The sequence below is a fragment of the Numenius arquata genome, unplaced genomic scaffold (assembly GCF_964106895.1).
Source record: "Numenius arquata unplaced genomic scaffold, bNumArq3.hap1.1 HAP1_SCAFFOLD_1460, whole genome shotgun sequence".
In the NCBI taxonomy this organism is placed as follows: domain Eukaryota; kingdom Metazoa; phylum Chordata; class Aves; order Charadriiformes; family Scolopacidae; genus Numenius; species Numenius arquata.
Window position 1 is genome coordinate 2192 of NW_027414659.1, and position 16076 is coordinate 18267.

Consider the following 16076-nt stretch of genomic DNA (forward strand, 5'->3'; position numbering starts at 1 on the left):
ACCCCCCCCCAGCATCCTCCTAACGCCCCCCCCCCCCAAGTTCCCCGCCCCGCCCCTCCTCCCGGGGCAGGCAGGGGGCAGACAGCCCATCCCTGCCTCCCCCCCCCCGCGCCCCCCCCCGCGCCCCCCCCCCCCGGCTCAATGGGGCCGTTGTCCGGACCCGCGTGGGCACAAAGCCCGGCCTGTGGCAGCCCGAGCCCTCGCCACGCCGTGGGGGGGGGGGGAACCCAGGGAAGGGGGGGGGGGGGATGGTCCCACCCCCCCCCCGGCCAGGCCCGATGCGACGGCGACACAAAGCGGTGTCACCGGCGGCCGCCCCCTCCCCTCTTTGTGTCTGTGTGTGTGTGTCCCCCCCGCGCCCCGAAGCTTCGCTCCCCCCCCCACCCCCGGAGCTGCGGCGGTGCCGTTCCCAGCCGGGGCCGCCGGGGGGCGCCCTGCCCCCCCCCCCCTCCACCCCCCCCGCCTCAACCTCTCCCTCCCGCTCCCCCCCCCCTCCCCGGTTGCTCCCCCCCCCCCCCCCCCGCTGCCGGTGCCGGTGCGCGGCCGCGGAGCGCTGGGACCCGCCGGCGGAGCCAGGTAGGGCCGGAGCCGTCCTTGTCGCGACATGTCGCGGCGGGGGGGTTGGCGGGGAGGGGGGGGTGGTGGCACCTGCCGCCGCCCCGACATCGATACCCCCCGTCCGTCCGTCCCCGTCCGTCCCCCCCCACAAATCCCCGGACACCCCCGTTCCCCGCCGCATCCCCCCCCCCCGGCCTCTGGGCCTCCCCCCCCCCCTCCCACAGCCCCCCCCCCCGACTCCCCCCCCCTCGCTCCCCAACCCCCCAAACACCCCTCAGTGCCCCCCCCCCCCTTTGCCTGACACCTCCCCCTCCCAATCCTCTGCTCCCCCTTTACCCCCCCACCCCCCTCATCCTGTGATAAAGCCCCCCCGGGGTGGGCCCGGGGGGGGGTGTCCCCGGCTGGGCCATGTCCCTTTGTGGGGTGGGGGGGTGGCCGAGGAGGGGGGGGGGGGCTGGGTGTAGCAGGGTGCCTGGGTCCCCTCGGCGTAGGGTGGGGCTGGGGGGGTGTGGGGGGGTGTCCGTGTGTCCGTTCCCCCCCCCCGACGCTGTCCCTGTGTTGTCCCCCCCAGGCCGGTGTCGTGGGGGGCTGAGCCATGAGGGTGGGCTGAGACCCCCCCCGCCCCCACCCCGCCGGGACCCTCGCCCACCCCGAGGTGAGGGCACTGGGAGGGACTGGGGGGGACTGGGGGGGACTGGGGGGGGGGGGGGCACTGGGGGGGGCGTGATGGAGGGGGTACAGCCACACGGGGCAGAGTGAAAAGGGGGCACTGGGTTAAACTGGGGGATTGGGAGGCACAGTTGGGAGAACTGGTTGGCAATGGGGACACTGCGGGGGGGGCACTGGTGTGCACTGGCGTGCACTGGTTTGCACTGGGTGCACTGGCTTGCACCAGGGACGCCTGTTTGCACTGGTGTGCACTGTTTTGTTTGTGGTGGGGGCACTGGGAGGTGCTGGTGTGTACTGGGAGGTGCTGGGGGCATGGTGTGCACTGGTGTGCACTGGGAGGTGCTGGGGGCACTGGTGTGCGCTGGTTTGCACTGGGAGGTGCTGGGGGCACTGGTGTGCGCTGGTTTGCACTGGAGGCACTGGGGGGTGCTGGGGGCAATAGGTTGCACTGGTTTGAACTGGTGTGCACTGGTTTGCGCTGGGAAGTACTGGGGGCACTGGTGTGCACTGGTTTGTACTGGTGTGCACCGGGGTGCACCGGGAGGACTGACGGCCCCCCCATTTCCCTCCCCCCCCCCCCCCAGCCCCCCCCCTGCCCCCAGGATGCGGGGGGCGCAGCGGTCCCTGTGCCTGCTGCTGGTGGCCACGGCCTCGCTGGCCGCCCTCGTCCTGCACCTCTGGGCCCCCAAGGGCCCCCCCAGCGTGGACCTGCGCCGCCCCCCCGTCGAGCGCCTGCTGCCCCCCCCGCTGGCCCCCCCTGCCCGCACCTACCCCCACGTCCCCTTCCGCCTCAAGGAGGAGGTGATGGAGTAAGGACCCGCGCTGGCCACGGGGGGCACCCATGGGGGGGGCTGGGGGCCTGGGGGCACCCATGGGTGGGGGCTGGAACCGCTGGGGTGGGGGCACTGGGGTCTGGGGGCCTGGGGGCACCCATGGGTGGGGGCTGGAAGATACTGGGTGGTCCTGGGATGTCCTGGGTGATGCTGGGTGATACTGGGAGATGCTGGAGGATGCCAGGGTGGGTCCTGGGGTGATACTGGGAGATGCTGGGTGGTCCTGGGATGTATTGGGTGATGCTGGGGTGATACTGGAGGGTGCTGGGGTGATGCTGGGAGATAATGGGTGGTCCTGGGATGTCCTGGGTGATACTGGGGTGATACTGGGTGATATTGAGTGGTCCAGGGATGTCCTGGGTGGCGGTGGGTGATGCTGGGGTGATACTGGGGGATACTGGGTGATACTGGGGGGCGCTGAGGGGTGGTGGGTGATGCTGGGCAGTCCAGGAATGTCCTGGGTGATGCTGGGTGAAGCTGGAGGGTGCTGGGGGGTGCCGGGGTGATACTGGGGGATACTGGATGGTCCAGGGATGTCCTGGGTGGTGGTGGCTGATGCTGGGTGATGCTGAGGTGATACTGGGTGATACTGGGAGGTGCCAGTGTAGGTGCTGGGGTGATGCTGGGAGATGCTGGGTGGTCCTGGGATGTCCTGGGTGGCGGTGGCTGACGCTGGGTGATACTGGGCGGTGCCGGGGGGTGCCAGGCCGGGTGCTGGGGGGGGGGGTGGGCAGCGTCCCCACCCGCGGTGACCTGGGGGTGATGGTGATGGTGGTGGGGGTGGGGGTGTCCCAGGCTGCTGCCCAGGAACGGGTGCTCCTGCGAGGCGGAGCCGGGGCTGGCGCTGCCCCTCCAGCGGCAGCTCTTCGGGCAGGGACCCGGCGTCGACTTCGCCGACACCTTCGGCTCCGGCGAGAGGCTGCGGCTGCAGCGCCAGCGGGAGCGCGAGTACCACAGCTACCGCCTGCGGTGAGCCCCGGAGCCGGGGGGAGGGGGGCCGGGGGGGTGCCAGGACCCCCAGGAGCAGGATGGGACCCCCCCAGGATCAGCACTGACCCCCCCCATGATCAATGTGGGGCAGGATGGGACCCCTGGGATCAATGTGGGGTGGGATGGGACCCCCAGGAGCAGGATGAGACCCCCCAGGATCAGCATTGACCCTCCCATCATCAGTGTGGGGCAGGATGGGACCCCCAGGCTCAGTGTGGGGCACAATGAGACCCACAGGAGCAGGATGGAACCCCCCCTGGGATCAGTGTGAGGAGGGTGGGACCACCAGGAGCAGGATGGGACCCCCTGGGATCATCTTTGGGCAGGATGGGACTTCCCAGGGTCAGTGTGGGTCAGGATAGGACCACTGGGATCAATGTGGGGCAGGGTGGGACCCCTGGGGGTAGTGTGGGGTGGGATGGGACCCCCAGAATCAGTGTGGGGCAGGATGGGACCCAATGGGATCAGCATTGACCCCCCCATGATCAATGTGGAGCAGGATGGGACCCCCTGGGATCATCTTTGGGCAGGATGGGACCCCCCAGGGTCAGCGTGGGGTGGGATGGGACACCCCCAGAAGCAGGATGGGACCCCCCCCGTGCTCAACGCTGGGGGTCCCCGCAGGGTGCAGTCCCCCGCCGACCGTCTGCTCATCGTCCGCGCCAACTCCCCCCTCGAGTACCCGGCCCAGGGGGTGGAGGTGCGGCCGCTGCAGACCATCCTGGTGCCTGGTGAGGGGGGGGGGGGGCATGGGGGTATTGGGGGGACACGGGGGCATTCAGAGGGCACAGGGGAGGGGGAGCACAGAAGCATTGGGGGGCCACGGGGTGGCATGGAGGCAGGGGGTGGAACTGGGGGGGGGGGGGGGGCACAAGATTGGTGGGCACCAGGGCATTTGGCAGGGGGGGCATGGAGGCATTGGGGGGGCACGGGGGCACAGGGGCATTTGGGGGGGCATGGGGTGGGGGGCCATAGGGTTGGGGGGGGCACGGGAGTATTGGGGGGCACAGGAGCACTGGGGGGGCAAAGGGGGCATGGGGGGGCAGAAGATTGGTGGGCACCAGGACATTAGGGGGCACAGAGAGGTGGGGGCCGCAGGAGTGGGGGGCACACGGGAAGGGGGGGCCTCAGAGGCATTGGGGGAGTCATGGGGGCATTGGGGGGCACAGAGGAGGGGGGTCACAATGGTGGGGGGACATAGGGTCATGGGGGGGGCACTGGGACGACTATGGGGGAGGGAACAGGGGGTGACCCCCCCCTGGGGGAGGGGGCTGTGTGTGGGTGCGCCCCACCCCACTCATCCCCTCCCGTCTCTGTGGCCTCACAGGGCTCAGCCTGCAGGCGGGGGGCAGGAAAAGCTACCAGGTGAGGGTGGGGCCTGGGAGGGGCGTGGTCCAGAGTGGGCGGGGCATGGTGGGGCGTGGCCCTGTAGGGGTGTGGCCGTATATGGGTGTGGTGTGGTCCTTTACAGGCGGGGCATGGCATGGCCCTATATGGGCGAGGCATAGTAGGGCATGGTCCTGTGTGGGCGTGGCCCTATATGGGTGTGGCTGGGCGTGGTCCTGTGTGGGCGGGGCATAGCAGGGCATGGTCCTGTGTGGGCGTGGCCCTATATGGGCGTGACAGGGCATGGCGGGGTGTGGCCCTGTGTAGGCGGGGCATGACAGGGCGTGGTCCTGTGTGGGCGTGGCCCTATATGGGTGTGGCTGGGCTTGGTCCTGTGTGGGCGGGGCATAGCAGGGCATGGTCCTGTGTGGGCGTGGCGGGGCAGGGTGAGGCCCTATATGGGCGTGGTGTGGTCCTGTGTGGGCGGGGCGTGGTCCCTTGTGGGCGGGGCATGGCAGGGCATGGTGGGGTGTGGTCCCTTGTGGGCGGGGCATGGCAGGGCGTGGCCCTGTATGAGTGTGGCGCGATCAGGGCGTGGTCCTGATGCATCCAGCAGCGCCCCCCCCCTCAGTTGCCAGGGAGGGGGTGGGTGGGGGGGCGTGGGGGGCAGTCCCTGGCGTGTCCCAGGCGTGGTCACCCCCGGGGGGTCCCGTGTCTCCCCCCCCCCCCTCCTCCCCCGCAGGTGAACCTGACGGCCACCATGGGGACGCTGGCGGTGGCTGCGGAGGTGGAGGGGGTGGAGCTGCGGGGGGAGGGGCAGCCCCACCTCTCGCTGGCCGCCGCCCACCTGGACCACCTCAACCGCCAGCTCCAGTTCGTCACCTACACCAACACCCTCTTCCACCCCGACACCGCCGACATCGGTGGGTGCTGGGCGGGGGGGGCGGGGCGGTGGTCACGGGGGTGCTACAGGGTGGGGGGGCATGGGTGGGTGGAGGTCCTGGGGGAGCCATGGGTGGTCCATGGAGGGGTGCTGGCCCTGGGGGTTCCATGGGTGGTCCATGGTGGGTGCTGGCCCTGGAGGATCATGGGTGGTCCCTGGATGCATGCTGGCTCCTCGAGTGCCATGGCTGGTCCCATGGGTGCCATGGGTGGTCCATGGAGGGGTTCTGGCCCCATGGGTGGTCCATGGAGGGTGCTGGCCCTGGGGGCTCAATGGCTGGTCCATGGATGGGTGAAGGTCCTGGGGGTTCCATGGGTGGTCCCTGGGTGGGTGCTGGCCCCATGGGTGCCATGGCTGGTCCACAGAGGGGTGGTGGCCCCTGGGGGTGCTCTGGGTGGGTAGCTGGCCCCACGGGTGCCATGGGTGGTCCCCACCCCCGGGTATGCCGCGGTGGCAGCACTGCCCGGCTCTGGCCCGGTGACACGGTGTCACTGCGGTGGTGTCCCCGAGGGTGGGGGCCCCCCCGGACACCCCGCCCCCCCTTGGGCTTCCAGTGCAGTTCTCCACCCACGGGCACGAGGCCGCCTTCACCATCCGCATCCGGCACCCCCCCACCCCCCGCCTCTATGGCCCCGGGACCCCCGACGGGGATGGGGACGAGGACGGGGACGGGGACGAGGATGGGGACGGGAACAAAGGTGAGCCACAGGGATCCCAAAACCAGTCCTCCCAGTGTGGGTGCCCGTCTTCCAGTGTGGGGGTGGCCAAGTCCTCTCAGTGTGAGTGCCCCAGTCCTCCCAGTGTGGATGCCCAGTCATCCCAGTGGAAGTGCCCAAGTCCTCCCAGTGTGGGTTTCCCAGTCCCCCCAGTGTGGGTGCCCAGTCTTCCAGTGTGAGCATCCCAGCCCCCCCCATGTGGGTTTCCTGGTCTACCAACATGGGTTTCCCAGTCCCCCCCACTGTGAGTGCCCCCATCCTCCCAGTGCGAGTGCCCCAGTTCTTCCCAGTCCCCCCCCAACTGTGGGTTTCCCAGTCCCCCCAGTGTGAGTGCCCCAGTCTTCCCAGTGTGGGTGCCCCGGTCCCCCCGGTGCTCCCCGCCAACCCCCTTCCCACTGACAACCCCCCCCCCCCCCTCCCGCCCCCGGCCCAGGGTACAACATCTCAGCGCTGGTCACGGTGGCCACCAAGACATTCCTGCGCTACGACAAGCTGCGGGGGCTCATCGCCAGCATCCGCCGCTTCTACCCCTCCCTCACCATCGTGGTGGCCGATGACAGCCAGCACCCTGAGCCCCTGCAGGGCCCCCACATCGAGCACTACCTCATGCCCTTCGGAAAGGTGGGGGGCCGGGGATGGGGGTGTGGGGGTGGGGGAGGGCTGGGGGTTTGGGGGCCGGGGGGGGTGAGGGGAGGGTTGGGAGTTGGGGGGCATTGGGGAGGGGGGAGGTGGGGCAGGGGTTGAGGGGAGGTCAGGGGAGCGCTGGGAGTTTAGGGGGCAGGGGAGGCCCTGGGGGCCAGGGGGTGGGGGGAGGTTTGGGGAGGGGTAGGGGTTGGGGGGCCAGGGGGAGCCCGGGTGAGGGGGGCAGGAGGTGGGGGAGATTAGTGGAGGGCTGGGGGTTGGGGGGCGTTGGGGATGGGGACACTGGGGGGGCTGGCAGGGCCCTGGGACCCCAGGGATGGGGGACACTGGGGGGGGGGGGGCTGGCAGGGGTGTGAAACCCCAGGAATGGGGGAGGGGGGCACTGGGGGGCTGGCAGGGCCATGAGACCCCAGGAATGGGGGGACATGAGGGGGATGAGAGCCGTGGGACCCCAGGAAGGGAGGACACTGGAGGTGTGGCAGGGCTGGGGGGGGAGATATTGGGGGGAGGTCTGGGGGGGGCCATGGGGCGCTGACGCCAGGTTGTGTGTGTCCCCCCCCGTATCCCCCCCCCTCCCCTAGGGCTGGTTCGCCGGGAGGAACCTGGCGGTGTCGCAGGTGACCACCAAGTACGTGCTGTGGGTGGATGATGACTTCATCTTCACCCCCCGCACCCGCCTGGAGAAGCTAGTGGACGTGCTGGAGAGGACCAGCCTGGACCTGGTGGGGATCCCGGGGGGGCACCCATGGGCTCGGGGTGGGGGGGGACCCACCCCAGGGGGAGGGGGGGGCAGGAGGGGGACGGTGCTGGTGGCCAGTGGGTGCCCACGCTCTGGGTAAGGGTGTCCCGTCTCCCCCGGTACTGGTGGGTGCTCCGTGCCCCACGTCCCCAGTGCCTGGAGGTGTGGGGGGGTGTGTGTCCCCACAGTGCCTCCAGTGTCCCCCAGTGTCCCCAGTGCCCCACATCCCCAGTGCCTGGAGGTGGGGTGGTGTCGTCCCCCCCCAGCCCTACAGTGTCCCCAGTGCCCTCCAGTGTCCCCAGTGTCACATGTCCCCAGTGCCTGGGGGGTGTACCCCCACCCCATAGTGTCCCCAGCGCCCCCTGGTGTCCCCCGTGCCCCACATCCCCAGTGCCAAGAGCTGAGGGGGTGTACCCCCTGCCCCCCAGTGTCCCGGGGGTCTTGGTGCCCAGTGCCAGTGCCTGGTGCCACCAGTGGGTGATGCTGGGGGGTCCTGGGGGGGTCCCAGTGCCACCGGTGGGTGATGCTGGGGGGTCCCAGGGGTCCCAGTGCCACCAGTGGGTGATGTTGGGGGGTCCCGGGGGCGTCCCAGTGCCACCGGTGGGTGATGTTGGGTGGTCCTGGGGGTCCCAGTGCCACCAGTGGGTGATGCTGGGGGGTCCTGGGGGAGAGGGTCCAGGTGCCATCCAGCGGGTGGGTGATGCTGGGGTGGGGGGGTGTCTCGGTGCCCGGTTCCAGCACCTGGTGCCCCCCCCGCAGGTGGGCGGCGCGGTGCGGGAGATCACGGGCTACACCACCACGTACCGGCAGCGGCTGACGGTGCGGGGGGGCGGCGCGGGGGGGGACTGTCTGCGGACCCGGCCCGGGTTCCACCACCGCCTGGCCGGGTTCCCCTCCTGTGTCGTCACCGATGGCGTCGTCAACTTCTTCCTGGCCCGCACTGACAAGGTCCGGCAGGTCGGGTTCGACCCCCGCCTGCGCCGGGTGGCCCACCTCGGTGAGGGGGGGGGGACACACACACGACACATGGGGGAGGGCTGGGGGGAGTCCCCAGGAGGAGGGGCAGAGGGTGCTGGAGTGGTCCTAAGGGGTCCTGGGGGTTCCCCGGGGGAGAGAGAGGCTCCTGGAAGGGGTCTGGAGGGGTCCTGAGGGTCCCAAGGAGGGGTCCTGGGGGTCACAAGGGAGAGGCGGGGGGTCCTGGGAAGGGGTCTGGGGGCTCCTGGGGGTCCCTGGGGGAGAGAGGGGCTCCTGGAAGGGGCCTGGGGGGGTCCTGAGGGTCCTGAGGGGGGGGTCACAAGGGAGAGGCAGGGCGTCCTGGGGGTCCCCGGGGGAGAGGGAGGCTCCTGGAAGGGGTCTGGGGGGGGGGTCCTGGGGATCACAAGGGAGAGGCGGGGGGTCCTGGAAGGGGTCTGGGGCGTCCTGGAGGTTCTGAGGTGGGGTCTGGAGGCTTCTGGGAGGTCCTGGGGGGTCACAAGGGGGAGGAAGAGGGTCCTGGGGGAGGGTCCCAAGTAGGAGTCTGGGGGCTCCTGGAGGCCCTCGGGGGGGGACAGGGGCTCCTGAGGGGAGTCTGGGGGCTCCTGGAAGGGGCCTGGGGCGTTCTGGGGGTCCCAAAGGGGGTTGTGGGGGCATCTGGGGGGTTACAAGGGGGAGGCAGGGGGTCCTGGGGGGGGGGGGTCTGGAGGGTTCTGGGGGTCCCCAGGGGAGGACAGGGGGTCCTGAGGATCCCAAAGGGGAGTCTGAGGGGTCCTGGGGGTCCCGAGGAGGAGTCTGGGGGGGTCCCGGGGTGTCCTGGTGGGCAGGAGGCTCTGGAAGGATGGGAGGGCAAGGAAGCACTTCGGGGGGGGGTGGGTGGGCAGTGGTCCTGGAGGGGGGGGTCCCGGGGTGTCGGGGTGCTGGGTGGGGGTGGGGTGTCTTCTGTTGGTGAGGTTCAGACATTGGGGTCCCCCAGGGAAGAGGAGGGGGGTGAACACCGGGGTCCTGGACAGGGGTGGGGGTGCTCAGAGAGGGGGAGAGAACTGGGTTGGGGGACGACGACGACCCAGTGAGTGGAAGGTGGGGGGGGGAAAGGGGAAAAGGAAGGGGGGACCATGGTGGCGGGGTGGGGGGAGAGCGTGGGGAGCCGGGGGGGGCCGCTGCAGCGGGTGCTGGGTACCCCAGGGTGATAGTGAGCCCTTTTTGGGGTTCTTCTCCTCCCCCCCCCCAGAGTTCTTCATCGACGGGCTGGGGGTGTTGCACGTGGGGTCGTGCGAGGACGTGGTGGTGGATCACGCCTCCAAGCTGGCGCTGCCCTGGCGGCGGACGGAGGGGGAGCGGCAGTACGCCCGGTACCGGTACCCCTCGGCCCGCGATGACAGCCTCCGCCTCAAGCATCGCCTCTTCTTCTTCAAGAACCGCTTCAAGTGCATGGCCGGCAACTAGCCACCCCCCCGCCACACCCCACCCCCCCCCCAGCCACCACCGCCACCACCACCGGCCACCGCTGGCCCACCGCCCCTCCCCCCCCCCCCGGAGGGGGGGGGCTACCACCCAACGGGCATCCCCATGTGCCACCACAAAGGGACATCGCCGTGGGTCACCACCCACGGGCACCCCTGTGGGCCACCGTGATGGGCCACCACTGTTGGCCACCACCCAAGGGAACTTCTGTGGGCCACCGTGACGGGCCACCACCATGGGCCACCACCCAAGGGAACCCCTGTGGGCCACCATGATGGGCCACCGCCCAGGGGAACCTCTGTGGGCTGCCGTGATGGGCCACCACCGTGGGCCACCACCAAGTGGCATCCCCATGTGCCACCACCTGGGGGCATCTCCATGGACCACCCCCATGTGCCACCATCCAAGGGAATGCCTGTGGGCCACCGTGAATGGCCACCACCGTGGGCCATCACCCAAGGGCACCCCTGTGGGCCACCCCCATGGGCCACCACCCAGGGGCATCCTTATGTGCCACCACCCAGGGGCAACCCTCGTGGGCCACCGTGATGGGCCACCACCGTGGGCTACCACCCAAGGGAACCCCTGTGGGCCACCACCGTGGGCCACCGCCATGGGCCACCACCCAGTGCCACCACCCTGGGCCACCACGGGACTGTGGCCACCCTGGAGCACCCCCGGGCAACCCCCTTCCCCCCCCCCCCCGCAATGTTTTTAGCTCTTTTGTACTTTGGGGGGGGGGGGGGTGGTGGTGCCGGGGGGGGGGGACCTCCCCCCCCAGGGGTCCCAGGCGTTGGGGTGCCCCTCCCCCCCCCCTTTTTTGTCCATCCCCCCCCCCCGTTTTCTATTGTACAGCCCCTCCCCCCGCGCTGCTGCCAGGATTTTTGTGCCAAGTCTCGGCCCCTCCCCCCCCCCCCCGCGGGGACCCCCCCCGGGGGCCGGGATGGGGGAGGGGCTGGGGGAGGGGTTGCCCCCCCCGCTCCCCCCCCCCGCCCTTTTCTACCCAATGGACGGTGAAATTTTAACCAGACCCAAATCCGCCTCTTTCTTCAGCAAAAAAAATTGGGGGGGGGGGGGGGGGGGAGGAGCCCCGCCCAGGCCCCACCCACACACACCCTGGCCCCGCCCCATTAACCACTGTCCCGTGTCTTAGCCACGCCCCTTTCCTCAAGCCCCGCCCCTTCAAGTGCCTCTCTCACTCTTGGCCCCGCCCCTTAAGCCTCACCCTCTTCCATCTTGACCACACCCCTTTAAGCACCACTCTCAGGGCTTAGCCCCGCCTCTTTCTTTAAGCCACACCCCACGTCTTTAACCCCGCCCCATTCTTAAAGCACCGCTCTCTTTTAGCCCCGCCCCCTCAAGCCCCGCCCATATGGTTGGTCCCGCCCCTTTCTCCAGGCTCCGCCTTGTATCTGCTTAGCCACGCCTCTTTCTTCAAGCCCCGCCCCCTCCAGGCATGTCCATCCCGTGCCAGGGGGACACTGGGGGGGGGCACACGACACACACACGGGGGGGCCCGGGGGGGGGGGCTCCCCAAGGTGGGGGGGGCACTGGGGTGCGAGGGGGTTGGGGGGGGGTCTGGAGGCACCGGCTCTGTGGGGTAGGGGGGAGGGACTACGGGGGTGGGGGGGTGTCCCAGGGCCCCCCCCCCCCGCTGGGACCCCCCGCAGTGTCCCCATCCCAGTGTCCCCGGTCCCATCCCCCATCCTGGTCTCTCCATCCCAGTATCCCCAGTCCTGATGTCCCCATTCCCAGTGTTCCCATCCTGGTGTCCCCAGCTCCATCCCAATGTCCCTCTCCTGGTGTCCCCATTCCCAGTGTCCCCAGTCCTGTCCCAGTGTCCCCACTCCCAGTGTCCCCAGTTCCGTCCCCTGTCCCAGTGTCCCCATCCGTGTCCCCATCCCAATGTCTCCAGTCCCAGTGTCCCCATTCTGTTTTCCCTAATCCCAGTGTCCCTAGTCCTGATGTCCCCATCCTGGTGTCACCAGCCTTGTCCTCCATCCCAGTGTCCCCAGTCCCAGTGTCCCCATCCCAATGTCCCCCATCCTGGTCTCTCCATCCCAGTATCCCCAGTCCCGAAGTCCCCATTCCCAGTGTCCCCAGTCCCATCCCAGTGTCCCCCACTCCAGGGCCCCACAGGGGGGGGGGTCTGGCCCACCCCGCTCCCATCATACCAGACACACACACGCACCCCCCCTTGCTGTCCCCAGGGGTTGGGGACACCCCGGTGCCCCCCCCGGATGCCCCCCCCCCCGAGACGCCCCCCGCAGCGTTGCATATTTTTATTGGATCAAAGATACAGAGCTTTGGGGGAGGGGCACGGGGGGAAGGGGGGGAGGGTAAAAATAAAAAATAAATTAACCTGCTGCCCCCCCCCCCCCACTCCCCAACCCCCCCCAAACCCCCTCCCCCACGTTGGGCATCGACCACCCCGGGCTGGGGGGGAGCGGGGGGGGGGGGGAGGCAGGGAGCACAGGACACCCACCCCCCAGCCTGTCCGTCTGTCCTGGGGGGGGTGTATGTACAGAGTGACGCCGTCCGTCTGTCCATGCCAGGATGGCGGGGGGCGCTGCGTGGCACTGGCCGCCCCCCCCCCCCGGCTTTGTCAGGCCCTGGCACCCTCCTGGTGCCCCCCCGGGGGGGGGGGTCCCCGCTGTCCCGTCCCCCTCCTCCCTCCCCCGGGGCTCAGTCCTCGGTGATGCCCTTGGCCCGAAGCTCCTCCTGCACCCGGGCGAGGTACGTGGGGTCGGGGTACCCGAACCTGGGGGGGGGGGGGAAAGGGAGGGGAGCAAAGGGGGGGGGGGGGGCAGGTCAGCATGGGCCCCCCCACAGCTGGGGGGGGCTGCCCCTGGCAACTCCCCCCAAGCTGTGCCAGGGGAAATGCCCCCCCACCCCTGTACCCCCAGAGCTTGTCACCAGGGTGCCCCCCCCAACAACAGTCAGGCCTCACCCCATGCCCCCCATAATGTGCCCCTGGGGTGCCCCCCCCCCCATCAAGCGTGATGCCCCCCCTGAACCCCATCACTTCTCCCTGGGGTGCCCCCCCCATACCAGAGGTGATGCGCCCCCCAAGTCCCCCATAACATCTCCCTGGGATGCCCCTCTTGCCCCGTTGCCCCCCTCCCCAGCCCTGTTGCCCCCCCCCGTACAGCTGGGACCCCTTCCTGCCCTGATGCCTCCCCCCCAACCCTGTTGACCCCCCCCCAGTCCCCCATAACCTGTCCCTGGGGTGCCCACCCCACATCCATACCAGGGGTGATGCCCTCCCTTTCTCTCCCACACCCTCTCCCTGTGGTGGCCCCCCCCTTGCCCCATTGCCCCCTGCCAGCCCTGTTGCCCCCCCCTCCGCCACCCCGTTGCCCACCCGCCCGCCCTGTTACCCCCCTCCAGTCCCCCATAACCTGTCCCTGGGGTGCCCACCCCACATCCATACCAGGGGTGATGCCCTCCATTTCTCCCCCACACCCTCTCCCTGGGGTGCCCCCCCTTTGCCCCATTGCCCCCCTCCCCGGCCCTGTTGCCCCCCCCCCGTACAGCTGGGGCCCCCCGGTGCAGTTGGTCTTGTGGTGGATGTCGTTCCAGGTGATGACGTTGGCGCGGCCGGTGGTCATGGAGGTGCCGACGGTGAAGGTGAGGCGCTGGGCGAAGGCCTTGCGGAACAGCCCCAGCACCTTGTTGCCCTCGGGGCAATCGGGCAAGTAGGCGACTCGCGTGGTGCCGGGGTACCGCACCCCCGGGTTGGGGTGCTCCACCTGCAGGGGGGGTGGGGGGCAGCGGGGGTCAGCAAGAGGGGGGGACACACAGCCCGGCAGGGAGGGGGGATGGAGCTGGAGGTGGCACCCTGTAGGGTTTGGGGGGACCCAGGAAGGTTTGGGGGTACCCAGGGGCACCCAAGGGGTCAGAGAGTTGGGTCAGGGACACCCAGGAGGGTTTGGGGGTGCCCAGGGGGGGCATTGGGGGTCAGGGTGGTGGGGAGGGGAGAGCCCAGCCGGGAAGGGGGATGGAGTTGGAAGGGGCAACCAGCAGGGTTTGGGGGTACCCAGGGGTGCCAGGGACACCCAGAAATGTTCTGGGGGTACCCAGGGGGGACATTGGGGGACAGGGTGGGGAGGGGACAGCCCAGCAGGGAGGTGGGATGGAGTTGGGGGCAGCACCCAGTAGGGTTTTGAGGGTACCCAGGGGCACCCAGTAGGGTTTTGGGGTACCCAGGGGGCCAGCCGGGGTCAGCGGGAGGGGGGGGACAGCTCAGCAGGGAGGGGGGATGGAGTTGGAGGGGGCACCCAGCAGGGTTTGGGGGCACCCAGGGGCACCCAGGAAGGTTTAGGGGTACCCAGGGACACCCAAAGGGCAGAGAGTTGGGTCATGGACACCCAGGAGGGTTTGGGGGTGCCCAAGGGGATCAGTGACACCCATCAGGATTTGGGGGGCACCCAGGGGTGCTAGGGGCAGTGGGCTAGGGGCACCCAATAGGGTTTGGGGGTGCCCGAGGGGACCAGTAACACCTAGGAGGGTTTGGGGGGCACCCAGGGGTATGAATGACACCCATCAGGTTTTGGGGGACACCCAGGGGACCAGGGGCACTGGGCTGGGTTGGGGGCACCCATCATGTTTTGGGGGCACCCAAGGTGACCAGGGACACCCATGAGGATTTGGGGGGAACCCAGGGGTGCTGGGGACACTGGGCTGGGTTGGGGGACACCTGGAGGTGCCAGTAGGGTTTGGGGGGCACCCAAGGGGACCAGCAACACCCAGGAGGGTTTGGGGGGCACCCAGGGGTACCAATGACATCTATCAGGTTTGGGGGGCACCCAAGGTGACCAGTGACACCCGTCAGGTTTGGGGGGCACCCAGGGGTGCTGGGGGCACTGGGCTGAGTTGGGGGGCACCCATCAGGTTTTGGGGGCACCCAAGGTGACCAGTAACACCCATCAGGATTTGGGGGCACCCAAGGTGACCAGTAACACCCCATAAGGATTTTTGGGGGGGAGGGCACCCCATCTTACCCCTTGGACGCCGGGCGGGAAGACGTACTGGATGATGATGGTGCCGAACTTCTCGTAGCCGGGCAGGAGGAGGCCGGCGTCGCGGGTGACCAGCATGCGGCCGTTGGGGGGCTGGTTGCCCACCAGTTGCCCGTAGAAGCGGCCGCACATGGGGCAGGCCGTCTTCACCTGCAGCGCCCGCGTGATGCAGTCCTCGCAGAAGGAATGCCGGCACTTCTCCAGCGTCTTCATCTTCTGGATCTCCCCCAGGCAGATGGGACACTGACGTTCCGGTTCCTCATCCCGGGAAGAAGAACCACCAGCGGCGGCGGTGGCAGCGGCAGTGGTGGTGGCCCCCCCACCGCCTCCACCGCGCCCCCCCGTTGCCCCCCGGCCACCCAAGGGTGGTGGGCCGGGTTCCAGCACGGCCACGCAACCCACCAGCTCGCCGTGACGTTGGGTTTTCTTCTTTAATTCTTTCTCCGTTTCTTTCAATAAAGCTTTGAGGGCTTTGCGGGCCGGGCAGAGCCCCCCCGGGGGGCCGGGGGGGGGCACGCAGAGCTGCAGGACGTAGATGTCGGAGGTTTCGCCGTCCACCATGATGCTGACCTTGGTCTCCTCCTTCAGGCGGGCCAGCTTGGCCGGGCTCTCCTTGGTCAAGAAGTCCCAGACCCGCTTGGAAACCGTCACCTTGTTCTTAGCTGCCCCCCCGCAGGCCGCCATCCTGGAGAGGACAAAGGACACTGCCCGGGGGGGGGGGTGGTGGTGGTGTGTGTGGTGACCCCCCCAAGGTCTCAGAGACTCATGATGGGGGGGCCACCCAAGGGTGTCCCCACCCCAACCCTGGTGGGACGTGGGAAGGGGATGTTTGTCCACCCTGAGGTGGCATCTCAAGGATTCAACCTGTGTGTGTCCCCCCCCCAGCTCAAAAACTGAGCAAACCAAGGGGGGGTCACAGCTCCACGACCCACAGGGAGCTTTGGGGCACCCCCTTCTCCAGCCCCCCCCAACCCTGGTGGGACATGGGGGACACGTTTGCCCACCCCAAGGGGGCACCTCAAGGATTCCACCTGTCCCCCCCCCAAAAAAAACCCTGAGTGAGACAAGGGGGGGGTCACAGCCCCACAACCCACAGAGAGGTTTGGGGCACCCCCTACTCCAGCCCCCCCTGAACCCTGGCGGGACTTGGGGGACACATTTGCCCACCCCAAGGTGGCACCTCAAGGATTCAACCTATCCCCC

General features: G+C 69.5%; 2 protein-coding genes across 2 annotated transcripts; one reads left to right on the forward strand and one right to left on the reverse strand.

The window, feature by feature from the left end:
* Positions 1-1830: 1830 nt before the first annotated feature.
* B4GALNT1 (beta-1,4-N-acetyl-galactosaminyltransferase 1) lies at positions 1831-9834 on the forward strand. Its single transcript, XM_074167255.1, has 10 exons — positions 1831-2036; positions 2856-3029; positions 3675-3781; positions 4378-4415; positions 5119-5299; positions 5874-5970; positions 6470-6656; positions 7259-7399; positions 8176-8413; positions 9620-9834. Exons 1-10 carry the CDS (start codon positions 1831-1833, stop codon positions 9832-9834), a joined length of 1584 nt encoding a protein of 527 aa, XP_074023356.1.
* A 2703-nt stretch (positions 9835-12537) lies between these two features.
* On the reverse strand, positions 12538-15577 carry LOC141478119 (probable E3 ubiquitin-protein ligase DTX3; the record flags this gene model as incomplete). The annotated part of the gene is given in 5 exon segments (XM_074167256.1): positions 12538-12613; positions 13387-13604; positions 14856-15142; positions 15145-15188; positions 15220-15577. Coding segments are annotated over 5 exon segments (983 nt in total), but the record flags the coding sequence as incomplete, so codon positions are not given.
* Positions 15578-16076: the final 499 nt, after the last annotated feature.